The sequence below is a fragment of the Microcebus murinus genome, chromosome 5 (assembly GCF_040939455.1).
Source record: "Microcebus murinus isolate Inina chromosome 5, M.murinus_Inina_mat1.0, whole genome shotgun sequence".
Classification (NCBI taxonomy): domain Eukaryota; kingdom Metazoa; phylum Chordata; class Mammalia; order Primates; family Cheirogaleidae; genus Microcebus; species Microcebus murinus.
In genome coordinates, this window is record NC_134108.1 from 90,812,933 (window position 1) to 90,832,530 (window position 19,598).

The following is a 19,598-nucleotide window of genomic DNA, read 5'->3' on the forward strand; positions in this document are numbered from 1 at the left end:
TTGACTGATTTTCAATCTTGGCAGAATAATAGAACTTTAAAAGTTACAAAATATTGGTGGTTGGATTTCATTCCCTGAGTTTCCGATTTAGTTGGTTTCAAGTGTTTCCTAAGCATCAGTTGTTCTTTGATTATTAAGCTCCCAAGATGATTCTTCTGTGCAGCCAAGGTCAAGAACCATTGTAATATGTTGTCAGAGAGAAGCAAAAGTCCAGAATCTGGTTTTGGTCACTTGACAAAGCAAAGAATGCAGCTCCTTTTCATGATGGTGGGTGCCTGCTCACTCTAATGAAAAGGGGCTTAACTTTATTAGCAAGGGTTGCCAAGCTTTTTCTACAGAAAGAGGCCCAGACTGAAGTATTTCAGGTGTTATGGGTCGGATGGGCTCTTGAAGGTACTCAACTATGCTTTTATAATGGAAAAGCAGCAATAAATAGTATTATATATAAAGAGATGGCTGTGTTCCAGTAAAATGTTATTTACAAGAGGGCGATCGATGGGCAGAATTTGGCCTGTGGGCCTTAGTGTGCCAACCCCTGCTTAGAGTATTCAAGTACAGTTAAGGAAACATAGTTGAGAAGCATCACCTTAGCTTTGGAGAAAGTAGCTCTATGGGTGAGTAGGCCAAAGAACTGGCCACTCCTAGACTAGGGGAAAGCCTAGGAAGATGAAATGCAACCTAGTGTGAAGAGTGGGAAGCCAAAAGCCTGGAAAGGTCTTAGAAGGAAAACTTGAGTAACTGAAAATGCCCGTGTAGAGAGTTAAGGTTCTGACAATAAGGGGGTAGCTGTAGCCCAGTAATAATTTGAGAAGGCAGGAGAGGTTAGTTTGTTTAGTTTTGTTTTGTATTTGTTGCGTTATGTTTGTTTTGTTTTTCATGTTTAGAGTGAGAACATGTAAATGGATGGCTTGGATTTTTTATTTACGCACATCGAGATGTGCTGGGTTTAGAATCAATGCACTCATATTTTTATCACCTTACTGTAATCATTTAATCTGCTTTAAGACTATCCTTATCCATCCTTAGCCACATAAGAACATTTTCTTTTCACATGTCTTGATTGATTTTAGGCAGATTATCTAAACAATAAACTTAAGTTATAGTAACTGAAGAGCAGAGAGATGGGTTTCCTGTCAAGCATAAATTTCAAATTTTACTTGAATTTGTCTGATTTTTACCTTCCATTTTCCTCATAACTACTTGACTGGATCATGCAACTACTTGTCTATTTTAATACCAAAACATAATTGTTTTTTACATTTTAATACTTCTTTAATTTTTGCAACCTAATTTGTTTACATCTTAGAATCAGTGGGTATGTACTGAATCATTGAATATGTATTTTATTTTTATATTCCAAAGACTGCTATGAAATTCATAGTGTATCTTCCAATCAGTAAACATCTCAGAATCAAGGAAATACAGTATTATCTTCTGTTGTGTTTTTTTGCCTCCACCTTTCTTCTGGCAACCACTTCCAGTGTTCCCATGGAGTTATATTTCTGGGAAACAAATCTGATCTTGTCACTACCTTACCTAATAATTTTGAGTGATCTCAAAGTCCAGACTCCTTGGCATGGCATACAAAGGCTTTGCTATCTAAAGCCTCTCATATTTTGGCCCCAAATATTGGATCTGCAGCATCATTCCTCACCATCCCTCTCTCCCTCATGTGGCTTGCTTCATTCCTGACCATCAGACACATGATGCATTATTTTAATACAAGTGTTGTAAAAATCTCCAAGGCAAGTTTAATAAAATGGGATTGGTGTTGAGCTGAAAATAGCTAAAACAGGCTTTTCCTAAAGCTTAATAATTTAAGATGGAAATGGATCATTGTCTTTGCAGGAAAGGCTTGACTTTTTATATTAGAGAGAGTTGCTGAAGAAGCTTATAGAATATCTTTATTCGGAGACTTTTAAAATATGCTAGATACTCCTCTGTTTGGAATGATTTAGGTAAACCCATGAGAAATAAACAAGATGAACTCTGAGGCTATGCCCAGTTCTAGGAGTTTTGGGTGATTAATGACTATATCTAAATGAGGCCAGAGCATCCAGATGGGAGGAAAGAGAAATTCAGTAAGTCTTCTACATGTTCTCTATGTTTCCAATGACCTGAATATTTAACAGTTGAATGTATGTAATTATTTAAATAAAACCATATATTTCACTGGGTGTTTTCTGCTTTTAATGTTAATATGTTGCTATAGTATAAACAACTTCACAAGATAATCACTTTTTAGTTTATCCCCATCTGCCATCAAATAGCATATATTAAATTATAATTATTAGAAAGAATCAATTAATTGAAAATACTCCAAAATTGTTTTTGTTTGGTTTAAATATAAAATAATAATGAAAGAATAGTGCAAAATAAATTTTCTTGATGCATTTTTGGCTAATCCTTTATTTTTATAAAATGGAAATTAGGAAATGGCCTATCTACCATATGCATATTTATATTTATATCTGTATTTTAATTTAGGTATGTGTCTTGTGCCCTGGGCTGTCCATATGAAGGAAGTATTACACCACAGAAAGTGACAGAAGTAAGCTACCTCTCCAGCCTTTTTGGTTTATGGTAAAATAATGTATATTATTTTTTTAAAGTAGGCTATTTTCCTTACTATTTATTACATCTGCATAAAACAGACTAACGAGAGCCGTGGAATGAGGTATGGTCCGTGAAGACATGTTTGATCACTTAAATAATAGTTTCATTTTAAAACTGAAGACCTATATATTGGCTATAATTTTTCAAAGTCAGAAGACAGTTGAGTCTTATCATTGGGTACTCAGAGGTGGAAGGAATAAAATACATCTGTTTTGTTTTATAACACAGTGAGTGACGTTTCTACTTTCCATCAGAATGTCTGGGCAGTTTGCGTGCACACACTTAAACTTTGTCTTGGTTGCTTAGGTAGTGTACCCTTTCCCCCCCCCCTGCACACTTTGGCACTTAGAGTATGTACTGCTTCATTGTTTTTGTTCTTTTGTGATCCTGTAGATCTTACTGCTATGCTGTTATATCAGAGCAATTTTACAACAAAAGATTATAGTTAAGAAGGACTTTCTTATTGAAGTTCATTTTCTACTTCCTGTCCTTGATTATTAGTATAAAATGCTCTATTTTTGAGATTATATTAGACTATCTCAGAAATTCATATTGTATATAAAGTATATTAATTATATATAAAGTATATTGATAAAGTATATTAATGTATTGTTAAGGTTGTTAATTTTGACGAAACAAATAATAGGGCACTGAAGCAGTAAAGATGGCATTATTAGAAAGTCTACATTTAGGCAGTGTAAACTTTCAGTTCAGCTAAAGCTATTCCTCGTTTGTGCATTCATTTGAACTTTTTACTGCAGATTTTGCAAATGAGAGATATCCTATCATCTATTATTTAAACAAGATCCTTGTACACAGAGGCAGATAAACTATGAGATAATGAAGCTTAGATTTTGCAGTCCTTCACTTGCATGAGACCCTTCCAATATTCTGTCATTAATTTGCATTCACCATTATATAAGCTTTTCTTAAAGCATACCTCTAAAAGATTATGAATTGAGGTCCCACAAAACCCGGATCCACTTTTGCCTAACACCAGAATTGTTGGTTTTCTTCATTTTGCTCTACACCACCTATGGAAGAACCACACATGCCCTGGGCTCTCCATTCTTGCACCGGAATGCCTGAGGTGCTGCTGAAGACAGACACCCAGGCAGATTGGAAGCACTATGGTTTCATGATCAGCAACCTTAAAGTAAAGGGCCCTTTCATACTATTCTAATACATTTTGTGGTCAACTCCCTCTCTTCTCTCTGAAATTACTATTTCAAACTGTGATTGCTCTGTTCAAGCCTCTAGTTTTTGCTTTCTAATCACATTGTCCTTTGCATTTGACTTTTTCCCTTCCTGGAATGCTCTGCGCATTTTATATTTCAGCGACCTGGAGCCCACTATTTGCATTTGTTAGTCTTGCTGGAACATTCTTCTCAGAGCCTTCCTTTTCACCGTTTTCAACAAGTTAGCCCTTATGTTATCTCTAGTTGTCACTTAGGCTCTTTCTGCTTGACAGATCTAGGTCAATTTCTCTTGCTAGCTTCTGTTAGAATCCTGTTTCTTTCATTAAAAATTCTAATTTTAGCTTGTATTTATGCATTCCTCCGTGAGATTGTCTAAGGTGTGTCTTCCCTTGACTTTGGGATCCGTAATAGCATGAGCCATGTCAATATTTGTTTCCCCATTAGATCTCAGCACGTAGCACAGTGCCTAGTATAAAACAGACACTGGAGAAGTACATGGTGAAAGAATGAATGAATGAGTACCATGTGCCAGATTGTGTGTAAAGTGACTTCTATGTATTCTCATTTCATTTTCACAACAAAACATGTTATTGCTGACATTGTTCTTATTATTGTAATTTGTTTTAAAATGAAGTAACTAAGGCTTAGAAAATATGCTCAATGAAGGTGTTTTGTGGTCTATATTTTACAGATTAGGGACTGAGGCTTCAATAGGTTAATCTTCTGCCCAATATGATATGACTAGTACAAGTGAAAGCTGAGATTAAATTCAGGCCATTCTGTTTCCAGAACCCATGTCTTCGTCAAAATACCACGCTACCTTTATGCAAATTCACATTGCTCTTTCAAAGTAACATTAGTTATTCGTCTGGAACAGACCTTGCCATTTGCCTCGCACAAGTGCCTCTGTTTATCAGAAAAAAAAATTAGGCCAGAAATACTTTGACTCTGTCAATTGCAAATGTACTTAGTAAAAGAGCTGAAATTGGTACAGTTAACCATTGAACAACTTGAGGATTAGGGACCCCAAACCTCCACATAGTTGAAAATCTGGGTATAAATCTTGATTCTCCCAAAACTTAACTGCTATTAGCCTAATGTTGACTGGAAGCCTTACTGAAAGAAATCATAAGCAGTCAATTAATACATATTTTATATTTTGCAAAAAGTGCAAGGTTTTCAAGCCTGCTGGCCTTACCTGCAGTGATAGGTTCACAAATTTCCTTTCCTTTCCTTTTTTTTTTTTTTTTTGTCCTTACTCTAGATCATTGATCTTAAAATAGTGGGCAAACACAGCTGTAGATTTCAATCTGTGATATATATCAAGCAAAGCAACTTTTTCTTGTAATGTCATGACTTTTATCTACTTCTTGGGAGCAGTTCCAACATCACTAGTGGCACTTCACATGGGTCTCATGGTGTTATTCAAGACTGATGGTGTTGCATTAAACACGAAACATACATGAGGACCTCAGTATATCACTTTTTACTGCGATATGCAATTTACTAGAAAGACAAACTTAAGATGCAGAGTTTAGCACCACATGGCATTTTAAGTGGCTACTCCCATCACTTAAGCTAACTACAATAGGAAAGGACATGGTTATGAAGTTATTACAGCAGTGTAGTGTGTACTACAGTTAATTTTATACAGTTAGGATTTAATACTGCATCTTTATGTTTGTTTACGTTTCTCTTTGACTGAGAATGGCGCCATGAACAGTCTGTGTTTTTGTGCATATGTTTTAATACATTTTAACTTTTTATAATGGATTTGTGTATATTTTATGGTAGTAAATAATAAAATAGCTTAGTTTCTACATATGTTTTGTACATACATGACATAACTTTTTCTGAATTTTGTCAATATTTCTAGGCTATAAAATTTTTCTGCAAATTTTTTCAAATTTGTTGCCCATCTTCAAAACATTTTCAATATATTTATTTCAAAAACTATAAGTGAGCTCTTGAAGTTCAAACCTCTGTTGCTCAAGGGTCAATTTTATTGATATCTTTTGTCTTTTAAGGCCTTGAGAAATATTACTTCCAAAGTAAATCTGTAATGTTTCTGTTTAAGGTATTGAGAAATGTGAGCCTCCCATAATTGAAATTGTGGCTTATAATTTCATATTGGAACATATAGATAGATATGCCTCTAAGACAGACTTGAATATTAGAAAAAGATGATTGCAGTAATGTCATTCAAAATCTTATATAATGCTTAGGAAAGGAATAATGAGCAAGGGAAGACCAGAAAATGCAATGGACTTACATGATTTTCATGGATATAACTGATTTTAGTTGTGATTTTTACTTCTATCTAGATGATGTTGGCTGAGGAACAAGGGGATGTGAGTCTGTTCATTTCCATTGTTTTACTAGCACTTTACCTTTCTCAACAGGTGTCTAAGAGATTGTATGGCATGGGCTGTTATGAGATCTCTCTGGGAGACACGATTGGAGTGGGAACTCCAGGGAGCATGAAAAAATTGTTGGAAAGTGTCATGAAAGAACTCCCACCAGGGGCTCTTGCTGTACACTGTCATGACACGTATGGACAAGCGTTAGCAAACATTCTCACGGCTCTTCAGGTATTTCGTATTCTTTATGTGTTATGTGTTAGCGTGTGCATCCTTATTGGCCATATAAACATGTTGGGAGCTTTTTGAGATAATGTTTATCATGCTATATTTATAAAATGTTATGAAGATCATGTTTAAACAGTGTCTGCCATGTGACAGGCACTTAGGAAGTATCTGTAAATTCATCACATGTCATTTAGGTCAATAGAGGTTTCTTACTACTATTAATTTGATTTGATAAAATGCGTGATCTCTTGTTTTTAAAATACTAATCCTCCTAGAGCAATGTCTGCTTGTTTCAACTCCCATATGCTCTCAACCATAAAATTTAATAGACTTAAATATGATGTTATGGGGAGAGCATAAAACACAAAGATAGTAGGGAGTACTGTTGTAATCATGGAACCAATGCTCTTTTTGGTAATTTGATGCTCAATAATAACAAGAAAATACGGTGCTGAATTATAGAATATTTGTCTTAAAATGCTTTCCTTATGTTGCCAAGCTTACTTTTGACAGACTCCTGATTTTTTTTATCAAGTATATTCCATATGGTAAAATGAAGAGATCTAAAAAGTTGGAGGATTAAGAATTACTTATTGAATTACGTTATTTTAAAAATATTTATTTAAAAGAATAGATAGTAATATTTTAAGGGTATTATTTTTAAATTAGTGTCAGTTTCTTAAATGCAGCTAAAATAGATTTGTTTGATGTTCTTAGAACCCAAGATTTTGACAACTAAAGATAAGACTCTAAGAAAGCTTTTTGGTGAAGCTGAAAATCAATATGTAAAGCTTAATGTCACAGTGCTAAAGTGTACAGTTGCTTGGCAGAAGTTTAAAAAAAAAATGAAAAGATCAAGCTCCACAAGGGTTTATTTTGACTTTGTTAACATGTGTGTACAAATCCTTATTTATCCTCTGGAAGCAAGCAAGGGACATTCTGTTGAGTCAGAGAAAAGTGAAAATGTTATCCAATGGTCTTTTGCATGTGGGAATTTTTACAATTTTCCTTCCTTAGATAGTCTAGTTTCTGAAGCAATAGAAAACTAGGCAGCACTTCAGAATTCTATGTTCAGCTGCAAACTGTAACTTATTAAGTGTTCCTGAGCAAGATCCTAAGTGGAGTCTCCTTTCTCTCTCTCTCTCTGTCTCTCTCTCTTTCTTGTTTTTCTGTATGGATATATCGTCTATATTTTATTTGTGTAGCATATTTATTATATAATGAATAACAGTTTAGCTTTTTTGGATAAGGGGCTATAGTGCAATACCTGGGAACCTAAACATCTGCTTCTGGACTCTATCTACGTCTTGAAAATGCCCAATACAAAAACATTGCCGATGCCCTATTGTGATTTTTATGGCTAAGGAAGGTTCATCTGAAGAATCAATTGTTCAAATCAGATCTAAAGAATGAGAAGGAACTAACCCCCCCAAAGAGAGTGTATATTGTGTGTATGTGTGCGTGTATGTGTGTTAAAAGAATGTTTTTCAGGCTGATGAAACATCATTTGGGCAAAGGCCTTGGGGGAGAGGAGGAGCATACCCTAGGAATTGAAAGAAGACTAATGTATTCAGAGAAATTAAGGTTTATAAAATTTGATAAATTAGTTGAATTCCATTGTCTCTATTTACAGAGAGATGAGGACTGAAATCCTGGGTCATTTGCCCGTGCTGTAACAGATGTACAGGGGGACAGGAGACAACCTTGGGCCCAAACGAGACAGGGGACATGGATAAGACCCTGTATAAGGCCAGATTTCCCCCTAAAACTACGCTCTCAGGCAAAGAGTGAACTGCACAAAAAGCCACCTCCCAAAGGGAGAAGGCAAGCCCATTCATTTCTCACGGCCTTGTCAGAGAGCGGAGGAGGAATGCAAAGCCTCCCTTTATACTCCGTAACCTTCCCTAGACCCTCATGTGGGTTTATCGTTCAAATTCACATTGCCTGCAGAACTTGGAAAACCTAAGCAGACAAATTATTTTCAGAGGGTTATGGGTCAGTGGCATCCTCAGGTGCTAAGAAGAATCTCTCTGTTCTAAGGAACAAATGTTCAACTTCAGCTGAACTATTTGGGGTCTGTGAGTGTGTGTGTGTGTGTGTGTGTGTGTGTGTGTGTGTGTGTGTGTGTGAGAGAGAGAGAGAGAGAGATGATTGATATTCTACCCTTCAGCAATGCCTGAGGTAGTTAGTAAGAAAGTCTGCCTAAGCATCTTTAAATAAACTGTGTTTTCTGTTTTTCTTCTTCTTCTCCTCCTCCTCCTCCTTCTTCTTCTCCTTCTCCTTCTCCTTCCTCTTCCTCTTCCTCTTCCTCTTCTTTTTCTTCTTCCTCCTCCTTCTTCCTTCTTCTTCTTTTTTTTTTTTTTTACCATATGTATAAGTCCTGTGTTTGTATGGGAGGCAAGGGGACAGTGGGAGGCAAGAAGCCTAGGAACGCAATAGTGTACTTCCAGCTTCGTGTTACATTGCCCCAGAGCTTAATTTATAGCCACAGTGTAAGCACGTGGATAAGAGGGTACCAGTGGCTTGTATAATAAGCAACATGATGCGAGGCCAGAGAGGATACTATAACGGAGCAAATGAGGAAATGGTCGAAAAGCATAGATGTGCTGAGTGAGGAAGCTAAAAGTTGAAGAGTTGTAGAGGCTTTTTGTCTTCTCTGCCATCTTCTTTCATGTAGTTTGATAAGACATGGATAGCGTAAGAAAGAAATATACACCACCGCTTTCTTGAAACGGTGTGCAACCGAACAAACGGTGTGCAACAAAACTTTAAATGTTTTGTAATGTTAGTGTCTATTGAAAACAGCCAAATGTGGTGCTGGAATGTCACTGCAAACACACACGGGTACTGGCCCCAAGCAGCACCCTTTCTCGCCCTCTGCTCACCTCCCCAATAACAGCAGCAGCACCAAGAACAAAAACACAACAATCGAGTTTAACGTTAGAGGAGGAGAAAAAACGTCTTGGAAAAAACTGTCAGTGCTTAAATAGAAGGAAAATCAGAGAAAATCCAACTTCATTATGAACAGGGCTAACCTTGGTTTCAGGAACCAGAGGCCATACTTCATTCTTTTTTTAAAAAAATGGAATCTTTGAAGTGGGCTCCTAGTAAAATTGGTGGTGGATGTGGAGTGGATATCATTTGCTTTAATTTAGGGGTGGAGAAACAGTTTACAGTGCTCCAAACTGGAAGTTAATATTAAGGCAAGGAGACATGTAATAAGTGGAAACTTGGCCACAATGATAGGAAACAAATGAGAGTTATAAATGGAACGTCCCCCTCAGTCTGGAAAGCACATACTAATCATGTAGTAGAGGGATCTTTCTTGAATTCACAGGTTTTATTGTGTGTGTGTGTGTGTGTGTTTATTACTTAAACACATGACTTGTAGGACTGGAGATGTGGAAGTCAAGAATTCATAATTATCAGATATTACTTAATGTAGGGAAATTATTCTTGAGAGTATAGATTTAAGTGTGGGATATTTGTAACCACTCAAAACCAAAAGAACAAGAAAATGAGGTGACAAAACATACAGCATTTTAGTAACGGAAGAAACATATGTGGCCCAATATACCTGTCTTAATTTTTTATGTAAAAACTTTAGCTTCACCTTTCTCCCAAGTACCAAGTAAAACACAGATTAACAAATTGTTTAATCTATTTAACAGCAAACAATTGCTCAGTCTCTATTTTTCTCCACTGAAATGATTTCATCTTCATAATTGGGTAAAAACAGAATAAACGAAATGAAATCCAGTACCACAAATAATAGTTAAATGTTAATTGGTAGCATAGAGACAAAGTAGAACAGGCAATATTTAGACTTCTTCTTAAGAAATACTAGTTGCCTTTTTTTCTCTTGAACTTAATAAACTTCTAGCTAATGTGCCTTTCCTCATAATGTTTTCCATATGTTTATTATTCTTTTAGAAAGACCAAATTATTTACCTAATTTTTACATCAAAAGCATCCATTTTTTTATGTGGACTCTTTTTATATTGACACATTTAAATGCCACCAAGCAACAAGTCTTTATTCATGGAATTTGTTTTTGAGTTTCATGAGAAACTTTTTTTTTAATTCTCATTGCTGGCTAGATAAGTCTTTCTGTTTCTCAGTTTTATATTTGTAAGAGAAGATGTAATGATCTCTGCTTTCCTGAATTTTGCAAAACTGAGATGAGATGCAAAATTTTTAAAATGACACCTTGATAACAGTGCACTTGATTACACTTGTTTGGATTGTTGGATTTTCAAGTGTATATATCCAAGGCTCCTGAGCCACCACAGTCTGTGGGAGAAAGATGAACAAAGTAGCTTTCTATATTTTTTCCAAGTGGTTGGATTGCTCACATCAGTGATAAAGAATGGGTAAACATTCATATACTTTTGTTTGCTTTAGTTTATCTCCAGCATCTTTTTATTAATATAAACTTGTCTTTAATTTTGGCATCAAGAGATCAACTGGTTTTTGTCTTCATGGATAATATTAATATAATCCTCATCTATTTCTAGATATCCACTGATATTTAATGGATAGTTGTAAAAAGCTGCTTCTGAGGTAGATGGCATTTTAAACTGACATTCAGTGAATCAAAATTTTAAAGTTACACATGTAAAAAACTACTGTAATGAGCTAAAAATGAATGTAGTTAATCTTTATGTAACAGAATTAGATTGTAAACCTGAGGCTCACCAAAAAAAGAAAAAAAAAAAACACTTCTAAAATATTTTTATGTCTCTCCCATGGCATTTCATCCATCCTGATCAAATTGGCCAACAGTATAAAGATTGATTATCAGATATATTCTATTGGAAAAGTAAAAAAATAAAATAAAAAAGAAGAACACAGAATTCATCATCAGAAGATTTTGTTTTGTTTGTCCTTTTTAATCATGGTTTACCAGTTTAGGTTTCTTTAATGATGGCTTCCCCATCTATATCAATGGCTTAAATTTACAGTTGGTTGATGCTGTAGAATAGAGGGGTTGGCATGGGGTACAGCATACCTTGTGATCTCCATTTCCACAAGTCATAGCTCACTGGATTAAGGGAAATCTTTAACATGCATGTGATAATTAGAACATCTTTCCTGGGCCCCCGGAGCTGAGTACATCAGAGGTGAAGCCCTGGAGAGAGGATGAGCACAGAGAGGCGCAGTGAAGGCCCCTGCAACTGAGAGACATTAGGACACAGAAAACTTTCCACTCCCCACAGGGCCAAGTGTGGTGTTTACAGTTTCGTTTTCTTGAAATTCCTCACTGTCCTCCCAATGGGTACGTCTGTTTTTCACTTGAGACTTGTGAGGAAGTTTGCCTAAGACACTGACTTTTCCATTATCCATAGAATTGATACTGGGAAAATGTTATATTTTTCTGGATTTCCATCTCCACATAAGCAAAAGAAGTCTGTTACACCAGAAGATACATCAAAGTATATGTTCATACTTCTTTCATGAAACTTTCCTCACTTCAAAGCAAATACAGTGAACCAAAATATCTTCTTTGCAATTCTTGGAGATTTTGATTTAATTAGTGTGATCATATTAAATCCAAAAATTACATTCATGGATATCTCTTTGTTTTTATCACTGATTGCACCAAGTGAGACATCAGTCCTGAGTTTTAGCTATTATTTCATTTTTTTTAACATAATAATTCAAGTTTAGAATCAGGAGGGCAGACTTATCCTGATTAATTTTTACCTTTTTTAAAAAGTAACCATTCTTAATTTTAAAATGAATTTTCATTGCTGTTAACACTTTCAGGAAAAACAATAACCTCATCTATTCAAACTATCATTTTCTTCTCAGTTTAATCTTTGTTCTCTTTAGGACTTAACTTGGCTTTTTTTTATTATGGTAGGGATTGGGGCCAGGAAATGATATGATTCTTCCCTTGGCATAAGAGATGGAAATTTCAAAACTCATTACCTTTTTGAGCACCTCTCTTACCCATTCTATAAATGTCATTTTATTATTTTAATCTTATTTTCAATATCTTGTTTTCAACAAAGTACTTGCCACATCTCTCTCAACCCATGTGGCTTTAATTTAGAAATTGTGTTGTTATGCCATGTTGTTTGTATAAAACACATTAAGCTTTTCATTTTCTAATTTTTTTCATGTTTCTTTTTTTTTTCAATTTTTTGTCTCTTGAAAGTTCATATTTACAAGGAAATTTTATGTACATATACTCTTGCCCCTGAATGTAATGTAACACAGACCTTTTCCTTTGGAATTTTGGGTTGAAATTAGCTGGTTTGGTATTGAACATAAACTATTGTTCTCATGATAATTTTTTTTAACTTAATGTGATGTAACCAGTTAACTAACAATAATTATATGCCCAGCGCTTAAACACTCCCTACACACATACTTGGAACCAATGATAACTGTAAGAGCCAAATTTAAGACTCTCTTAGCTTTATTGTTTGAACAACTTTCTCATACGTTACCAAAACATTTCTAGTTCTGGGTTTAAACTAAATGGAAGTAATATACATTGTTAGATCACATTGGCTCATTCTTATAAAATTTCTTCTCAGTTTAGAATACCAGACTTATTTAATAGTATCAGTAATGGTTAGGTTCAAGACTGAAAGACAATGGAGGATGAGGAGGATTTAATAATTGCAAGTCAAATACTTGGGATCCCATCTGGAAGTGGCAAAGTTTTTTTCCATTTGTTTATAAATATGTCTTCAATCCACAGCAGAATATATAATAAAAATTATTTCTAACAATTGTGATCATTTAAAATTGTTTTAGTGATTATTTTTAAATACTCATTTAACCCTAACCTAAAAAATATTTATTGGCTATCTTTTGTGTAATAGTGTCTCTGCTGTTAGGTATAGTGGATAAGAAAGTGTAATGAAACCCCATATCTTTCCTCAGTAATTTTTCGATCTATCAAATAAAATACGAAAATCATGTCCAGTTTCTTAGACAAGAAGTCAAGTTATACTCATCCAAGTTACAGACTTAAATTATACTGATTTAAATTATTAAGAATCTGTATAAATATGATAATTGCAAAAATAAAGTTATGGTTACACACTTCCACTAAAGACATTTAAGATTATAAAAAGAAATATTTTTGTAATAATTGTATCTTTTTCTGATGGAACTTTTAATGAATTACCCAAGAAATATAAAAATCACAGTAGCCTGTGTCATATTAACCCAAAATATAATTTTGTATTTCATTTTCATCCATTGTATTGAAAAATATCCTATCCTGCTTTATAGTTTATACACACACCATACATATTCTTTACTATGTATATAATTTAATCCAAGCAGTCAAATCTCCTAGTACTGGGGAGGATGCATACAAGAGTAAATTCTCCAGAGTAACCTTGGAGAGTTTCCAGAAGGAGCAGAGGGAAGTTCAAGTGTCACAGAAACCCAGGGGAGACACTATTTGCACCAAACATGGGGTGAGTTGCTTTGTGTTTTTGTTTGTTTGTTTTGTTTTTTTATTATACTGGAGGCAGCGAATGTTTTTAATTGGGGATCATTTGATTAAGGCTTTGTTCTAGGAAGCTTGCTTCCTAGAACATGTGGAAGATGGTATGATTCCGGATGATATAGAGATTAAAAAGCAGAGGTATAGAGATTGCAGACACAGAGACTAAGGAGAAGACAGAAGTCCTGTTCCTGGTGAAAAATGATGGAGGGTGCTATGGTCTGAGTGTTTGTGTTTTCCCCAAAATTCGTATGTTGAAACATAATCACCAATGTGATAGTATTAAGAGGCAGGGCCTTTGGGAGGTGATTAAGTCATGAGGACAGAACACTCAGGAATGGGATTAGTGTCCTTATAAAAGAGGCCCCAGGGAATTTATGTGCCCCTTCTTCTCTGTGATGACAGAGAAAGAAGGTGCCAGGCACCGTCTATGAAGTAGAGATTGGCCCTTAACAAACACTGAATCTGCCAGCAATTTCACCTTGGACTTCCCAGCATCTAGAACTGTGAGAAATAAATCTCGGTTGTTTATAAGCTACCCAGTTTATAGTATTTTGTTATAGCAGCCCAAATAGACAAAGGAGAAACAAGATGAAGGACTTACGTGGGAGATGTTATTCCAATGCAGATTCAGTGGGACTAAGAATTGTGTGTGAGTGTATGTAAGGTGAGGTTGATAAAGAATAAGGGGTTAGGGAGAAGGAAAGAGCATAATGACTCTGAGCAGTTGCAAGTTTGGAAAAATAGGTGTATATCATTAGGTCATTTGCGCTTTCCAAGGCACTGCCAGCTTTATGAGAACAGATGCAGGGACCTCCTTGCTAATGATAGTAATCCATATTTTATGAGCTCATGTTTCACAGGGCCACAGACATCTTGCAGAGTTCTGCCCCCAAATATTGTGGGAATAATTTCTAATCTGCTCATCAGTCTTTTAGGCAAGAGGACTTCTGGAAGTCCTGCCTGCCAGATAAAATGGTGTGCACCACCAAACCTAAATTCTACATTTATGACTTTAGTATTGATTAAAGATATTATAGTGGGGTTTGTTGGCTTACTAATGATTTAAAAATTATGTTTATTTTTAAATATTTAGAAAATGTGGAAAAGTACAAAGAAAAATTACTTGCAATCCTACCACACATGGAAAAATAGTATTACTTATTTAAATAGATCATTCTCATTCTTATTTATACATATGTGTGTTTACATATACATACACATTCATAGACATATAATATATACATATTATGCATATGTGTGGGGGGTTATAGGAATCATGAAGTGCAAGCTTGTTTTGATTAGTATTCTATGAATGGCATTCTTGTCATTGAAATTTCTGAGGACAAGATTTTTAGATTCAAAATAACCCACCATCACATGTGTATATGTTAAATGTATGTGTTAATTTAACCAATCCCACTTTTGATTGGGAACATTTATTTTATTTGAGTGTAATACACTTGTGATGAACATTCTTATTTATAATTTTTTACTCATCTTAGAGTGGATTTTATGGAAAATATGGAAGTATGGAAAATGGTTAGAACATTAGAGAGCTTTTGATATATTATGAAAGTCAATTGTCTTTAGAAAGGATATTTCTAGCCCATACATTCACTAAGTTTATATAACATGACTATATTCAGCAAACCTCACAAATGGAAGATGTTATAATTTAAAATGTTTGCCAACTCAATGCGTGTTTGACATACCATTTTAATTTTTGTTTGCATTTGTTTTATTACAGGTGGGATTGAACAGATCTTTCATATGTTTTAATGAGTATTCATAAAATTTTAATAAAATGTAGTTCCTGTTCTTTGCCTACTTTTTTATTGAAATATTTTTTCTCGGTAATTTTAAGAATGACTTATATGTTAAGATATTATAGTATAATAAGATATTTATCTATCTAATGTATGTATAGGGAGAGTAGAATTATTTTTCAAGCTTGATTTTTATTTTTATTTTTTTTTGGTTTCAATGCTTATCTGCTTTAAATTTGTATTTATTCATTTATGAATTTATTTGATAAACATATTGTACACATACTATCTACCGGGTACTGTTCAAGGATACAAACAAAATAGAAAAAGTTATGTCCTCAGGTAGCTCACATGCTGGCAGGGAAGTACAGATGATAAAAATAATAAGCACATTTTAGAGCATATTAGTTGGTGATAAAAAAGTAATGAAAAAATGAAAAGAGAAGATAACCGCAGAATACATAGGATAGGAAATTCGGGGGGTTGTGAAGGAGGGCAGGTTGCAGTATAAACTAGGTGGTTGAGGGGACAGTCTTAAGAAGGAGATATTTAAGCAAGCAACTAAAGGAGAAGAGGGTGTTACTCCACTTCATATCTGGGAGAAGAGCATTCTAGACCTAGAATAGTTTTAGCTGAGATACCTGAGTGTGTTCAACAAACACAAATGTGGCCAGTGTGTCTGGAGTTGGGTGAGTAAGGGAAGAATAGGAGAGGATCCTCGTAGGCCAGTGTAAATCCTTTGACTTTTATTCTGAGTGAAATGAAGACAACTTGTAGAGTTTTGAGCAAATCTGGCTTGGATTTTTAAAGAAATCATTCTGGCTGCCCTAGTGCAACTAGACTGTAAGGGGTGAGAGGCAAGATTAGAAGCAGGAGACAAGTGAGGGAGGATATAATTGTGATACTCCAGGCAATAAATGATGATGGTTTGTCTGATAGTGGTAATTATTGAGGTGGTGAGAAGATTCTCAATATATTTTAAAATTAGTATTGATTTCATGACAAATTAAAAATAGAATGCCTAAAGGGAAGAAAAGGGCCCACAGATACACCACCGTATTCACTTGAACAACAGGAAGTATTTAATTGCCATCAACTGAGATTGAGAAGGCTATGAGTAGGTATTTGGGGGCAAAGATTAGAATTTCAATTTGGAGTGTGTTATATTTGAGAAATATACTAAAACATCTAGATGGAGATGTTGAGTAGGCAATTACATATATAAGAATTGTTTTGGGGTAAGAAGTCTTTGCTAAAGATATAAATTTGGAAGTTATGAGCATATAGATAGTATTTAAATCCAGGTGACTGCATAAGATAGTAGATAGGGAAGAAAAGAGGGCCAGGGATGGAACATTGAGACATTCCATCCTTAAAAGATTGGAGAGAAGACGAATTTGAGAAGACTGGGAAACTGTGATGCATGAAGTAAGAGAAAACCAAGAGACTCTTGAGTCCTAGTCTTGAGTCCTAGAAGAAGTGTATCAAGTAGGTGGAGGTGATCAGCTGTGTTAAATGCTGCATATGGATTGAGTATGACAAGGACCAAGGATTGACCACATTGTCACCCCTTTATGGCTTCTGCCTTTGGAGTTATACTTAGAAGGGCCCTTAATACTACAAGAAGATATACATGATTACCTATCTTTTCTTTGGCTTCAATTTTGCAATCAAATCGTTAATTCAACTGGACTTTATTTTTATTCAAGGTACAAGATAGGGATCTATTTTTTATATAAACACATTTGTATCCATTCATTACATAACTCATTCTTTCTCCACTAGTACAAAATGTTCAGCTACGGCACACACTGTTTTTACACTCTTGAGTCTTTCTCTGGAAATTCTATTCTATGATAAGAATAGCTGATACTAAGTATTCTTAAATTGTGTTTTACCTGTGTTATCCTATTTTGTCCTCATGATAATCCTATGAAATAATTTTTATAATTAAAAAATAATGACACAACTGTTGCTTAGCAAGTTTTGGGCAGTTGCCCAACATCTCCTATTTGAAATGTAGTAGAACTGGGATTTCAGTCTAGCCCATCTTCTTTCATGCTATTCCTTCAAACTATTTATTTTGTGCAAGTGCCACACTTTTAATTAATGTGTTTTTATATTAATATTAGATTTTAGATCTGACATAGCATGACCCCTTTATTAGACTTTTTATCAAACACATCTTGATTATTTGTGTGTATTTATTTTGTATAACTCAATTTAAACTAAATTTGTCCCAAAACCCAGCCCCCAAATAGCCATTACATTAAACATACATATTAATTTAGAGAGAGTTGACTTAATGATAATATTCAGTCATTCCATATAATAAATTGGTTTATTTTTCTACCTATTAAAGTTATTGCTTATCTAAAAATAAAATTTGGTTATTTTCTTTCCAAAAGAGGCCTATGAATTTAGATTTATTCCCTGTTTGAGAATCACTGCAATACATGATTCTGTTTCTCTTCCTGATTCGAACTGTACCTTCCTTGTGTTCTATCAACTTCTCCCTTTGTTCAGAAATTACGAGTCTCCCCAAGGCTCATTTATTGATTAAATAGGATTATTTCTTTAAATATCTCAGAAGATTCTTATATTTATTTGTGTATAAAACATTTAAATTTATTTAAATTAAGTATATGAATATCTTGAGCAATTTCTTGGGGAAAACCTTTCCTAATAGGATATGGAAAATATTTTTATGACACCAATTTCCCGAGGTAAAAATAGTTGAGGTTTGAAGAGGATGCTTTGAGAATTAGGTTTCTTTTACTTTGATCTCACAGTAACTACAGATAACTAAATAAAGCTCACATTTCTTAGTAAAATGTTTTCAGTTCAGCAGACACTGATAAAGGAAACATTTGCTTCAGTAACCAAAACCTACTGTCTTCAGTTGAGGGTCCACATTAAAAGGATACTACTTCTATTCTGTGAGGAAAGAAAATGTTATTTGTTTTTCTGCATAGATGTTTTGGAATACTTCCCCTTGAAATCACACAAGATTTTATACATAACAGACCTTAGAGTTATAAGTGTTAATACCCACTTCAGCTATCTGAAGCCCAACAGAGTTATTTTAAAAGAATATCTGTAGCTGAATTGACTTAAAAAAAAGAAAAAAAAACCACATGAAATGTTGAAAAGAAGAGGAAATATTTTTGATTGCCAAGATATAACTTGAACAAAGAGGTGAAGACCACTTTTAAATCTTCCCTTTCTTCTTTGTTGTTGCAATGTCTTTAAAATCCAGGATCTCCTAGAAAGACTGCCGTCTATAGTAAGCAGAGAAATTCTGGATTAGATTAGGAGGAATTGGTGATTATGATGAATCCTTTAGAACTGTGCTGAGCTAAAGTGAGTAAAAGCAATCCATATACACATGCATATTTGTAATTAACTTTCTGCTGAACCTTCAGGCTTTCACAAACTGAAGTAGGGTTTTCTTTCTTTCACTTAAAAACTCATTAAATGTCTACAAGTGAGTTTCTACATTGTAATGACCTGCTGTACTAATATAAAAATTGAAAAAATAAAATGGATGTAAAGGTAAATATGAAGAAAGAGGATAAGATTACATGAAGATCACTTGTGGTCCCATAAATGAAAAAAGGTAGAGTGGCAGGAGATTAGTAATTGCATGGTCCATGAAAACAGTTTGGGAAATTTATTAAGCCTGTCCAGAATTTTATTTAAGACTCCATATTTCAAATAAATCACACTCCATACTTTCAGGTACATCCTAGCACATACTATAATGGAAACAAATAGGTGGCACCAAAATACAAGCATAAACTAAGGAAAAGCTTGCAGTTTAAATGTGGGTTTATTTTTATTATTTATTTATTTATTGAGACAGAGTCTGGCTCTATTGCCTGGGCTAGAGTGTGGTGGCATCAGCCTAGCTCACAGCAACCTCAAACTCCTGGGCTCAAGCGATCCTCCT

General features: G+C 34.5%; 1 protein-coding gene across 1 annotated transcript in view; it reads left to right on the forward strand.

Moving 5' to 3' along the window:
- Positions 1 to 19,598, forward strand: part of HMGCLL1 (3-hydroxy-3-methylglutaryl-CoA lyase like 1) — a 142,347-nt gene that overhangs the window by 75,679 nt on the left and 47,070 nt on the right. The window contains exons 6-7 of the mRNA XM_012780785.2: positions 2,488 to 2,551; positions 6,218 to 6,406. Coding sequence (XP_012636239.1) covers positions 2,488 to 2,551; positions 6,218 to 6,406 — 253 coding nt within the window. The remainder of the gene's footprint in view (positions 1 to 2,487; positions 2,552 to 6,217; positions 6,407 to 19,598) is intronic.